General features: G+C 35.1%; 1 protein-coding gene across 1 annotated transcript in view; it reads right to left on the bottom strand.

Annotated features, from left to right (window-relative positions):
• The window catches only part of LOC107731988 (SPARC-related modular calcium-binding protein 1-like), a 63377-nt gene that overhangs the window by 22404 nt on the left and 37716 nt on the right, over positions 1-3257 (bottom strand). Inside the window, exon 3 of the mRNA XM_016543211.1 lies at positions 1974-2045. Within this exon, the coding sequence (XP_016398697.1) occupies positions 1974-2045 (72 nt within the window). The remainder of the gene's footprint in view (positions 1-1973; positions 2046-3257) is intronic.

A 3257-nucleotide genomic window follows, 5' to 3' on the forward strand; every position in this document is an offset into this window, starting at 1 on the left:
CTAAAAACAGTGACAACAATGACCATTCCTGGCACTTTTAACTGACAGTTTAACACAACCCAGTCTAAGAAATTGATGATGCAGGCTGACCTTGACTTAAAGCCAGTCAATCTGTCTTTGAGCATGTCAACATGGCCTGCAAAAACTTACATGCATACCAGTGGGCATACGCGCTTCCTCGGCAGTTTGCTCTAATGCTCCAGGGACTGTATATTCTCTCTAGACTGACACGCACACAGATGTGTTCTGCTGCCTTGATTTGAGATCAGCCACCTTCAAGCCAACACATGAATAACAAAACTTCATCACAATTTGAAAAGAAAAACCGGTGAGGAATGTGAGGCCGAAAGTGCCAGTGCAGTTTTAAACATATGAAGCTAAAAGTTAAAAGTATAAATAAAAAATTTTTTATTCATAGATATTAATAATACTTAAAAAATGTTTAACATCATATACAGTACACTCACACAAGATGAAGAATCCAGTCATGTCAGAATCAGCTCCATGTAAAATAAAAAGCTGACTTGATGAATACTAACCACTTTATCTTTGTTAACCCCTTAAACTATTTAAATATTGCAAATGGGTTGAATTAATCACAGTTGAATGCATGCAAATTATTTACATAATTGGCATTATGTAGCATTTTGCAATGGCATTTGTGAAACTTTAGCTTTAGCATGATGCTGTCATACAGTCTTGAATCATACTTTCTTACCATCTCCTGAGCAGTGTTGGGGGTAACGCATTACAAGCAATACGAGTTACGTAATCAGATTACTCTTTTCATGTAACTAGTAAAGTAACACATTACTTTTTTATATAATAGACAATATCTAAGTCACTTTTTCAAATAAGTAAACTTTTTCCCATTGACTGACAGCTCTCCTGTCCCCATGTTCAGAGAAATCAGGAGTAAGGGCAGAGATGTCGTGTGTGCTGTGTAAACATGATGGTTACTGTAGTTCTAGACTAAATGTGAACATGCATTTACTCATCTCACTTGCACAAAAACAGATTCAGAATTCCTCAAAATGAATAAAAACAGTGCAATGCAAACTCAGAATACGACACAAACCTGCAATAATTAAATGTTAAAGGGGTCATATGATGTTGCTAAAAAGAACATTATTTTGTGTATTTGGTGTAATGAAATGGGTTTATGCAATTTAAGGTTCAAAAAACACATTATTTTCCACATACTGTACATTATTGTTTCTCCTCTATGCCCCGCCTTTCTGAAACGCGTCTTGGGTGGCGTTATGCAAATCTTCCCACATCGTGACGTAGACATGTGGGGGCATGTTAGAACGAGCCGTTTTAGGTAGGTGTGGTTGACTTAACTTTTATAAAGAATATCTCTTTGGATTTGAGACTTTAGTCTGTGCAACTTTACAGATCTTCTTTATACACCAAGAGCTTGTAACACTCCAAAGAGAAAGGAAAAATGTAAATCGCATCATATGACCCCTTTAAAACAACGTTATTTATGTATTTAATCCCATTTTACCAGTGTCCTTCAATTATCCAATTCAACCATAAACACAAATGACTCATAACCACAACAGATAAGCAACATTTGTGTTTCTTTTTTTTTTTTTTTGTGATTGTGAAGAAAATGTTAAAGAGAAAGTGTTGAATTTACATTTCTTTCATTATTCATTTCACTTCTGTTGAGAAAGGGCTTTTACATTTGACAAAAATATAACTTTTTAAATAAAAAACAAACAAGCAAGCCCAGGCCAGATGAGAAAAAGTAACGCAAAAGTAACGTAACACATTACTTTCCATAAAAAGTAACTAAGTAACGTAATTAGTTACTTTTTATGAAGTAACGCAACTTTCCCCAACACCGCTCCTAAGTAATTTAACATCATCAGTACTTTGAGGGCACAGTACAGAAATATGCTAATTGGGAAGCAATCACAGGGTGCAAAGTTGGCAGAATCTTGTGTGTGTATAGGTTTTCATACCTGTCAACTCTTTGACCTCTGAAACAAGTGTGGGTGCAGGAAGAGGCGGATCTATCCTCACCCAGTTTTTACCTGAAATTGCAAAAATAAATAAATAAATAAAATAAAAAATGCATATTGCGTAACACAACTACTCAAAGAACAGACTAGTTTACAGTATCTTGTGCTTTAGTTTTGTTCGTTTTTTTTCCCCCTTTGAATCAGGTCTTTTATTCTGTTATGTGCTTTCATTTTGACATTCTCGTTCCTAGTTCTTGTTGTCTTGTTCGTGGTTTCATGTTCCTCATGTTTCTGTTTCCTGTATTAGTTGAATTCAGCACTGCGTTTAGTGATGGTGAAGTGAAGCGTTTTAAACCAGTGAAGCTTTCAACACAATTGTATCGGAAAAAGGTTCATTACTCGAAGCTTTTCATCACGGTTTATGTTGTGGCCATCTAGTGGTCATAAAATTAATAACACTTTCCAAACTGCTGTGTTCCATTACAGCCGCTGGTTTCACAACTGATTCTTTGTTTTATTTTATTGCATATAAATAATCGTCATTGTCAAAGTCATTCATTTGTGTCGGTGTACTGTCAACTTTATGAAACATAAAATCATAATTTAAATCCGCGATCTGTCTATTTTAACTTTGCCTCAGTCCTGTTATTTCATAGGCAAAGTTCATTTGATCTTACTATTTAATTACGATATTAAAAAAACAAAACAAAAAGCAATGCTAAAGCATTATAAAGTAATATAATGTAAAGGAAACGGGGCTGAGGTTTGCATCGTTTGAAAAAGATACTGAAACAGTCACATGGTTTTCATACGAATGAAGCTTCAAACGTCATAGATCATGTGCTTTTTGGCAAAACTTTGCTTTGATGTGAAATGTGTTTTTTTTTTATACAAGCTTCGGAGCTTCCTTGTTGAGTGTAACATCACTAACTGCGTTTTAATATGCCTGCTTCTTTACTATATAGTAGACTGAAGGAGCAGTATGTCCGAAATACATAGTACTTATAAAACAGTAGGCGAAAAGTACCCAGGTGATCTACTTCCAGCACATCCAATGAACACTTTATGAAGCCACGAGAGAGGAGTGATGTTGATGATGTAAGTCACATGGCAATGCCAACGTGCATTACTTTTACTTTTATTTTACTTTTAGTCATTTAGCAGACACTTTTATCCAAAGCGACTTACAAATGAGGACAATAAAAGCAGTCAAAACTAACAAAGTGCAAATGACAAGTCTTGGTTAGCCTAACGCAGTACACATAGCAAGGTATATATTACATA

Source organism: Sinocyclocheilus rhinocerous, unplaced genomic scaffold, assembly GCF_001515625.1.
Source record: "Sinocyclocheilus rhinocerous isolate Xijiao unplaced genomic scaffold, SAMN03320098_v1.1 scaffold1210, whole genome shotgun sequence".
Taxonomy (NCBI): Eukaryota; Metazoa; Chordata; class Actinopteri; order Cypriniformes; family Cyprinidae; genus Sinocyclocheilus; species Sinocyclocheilus rhinocerous.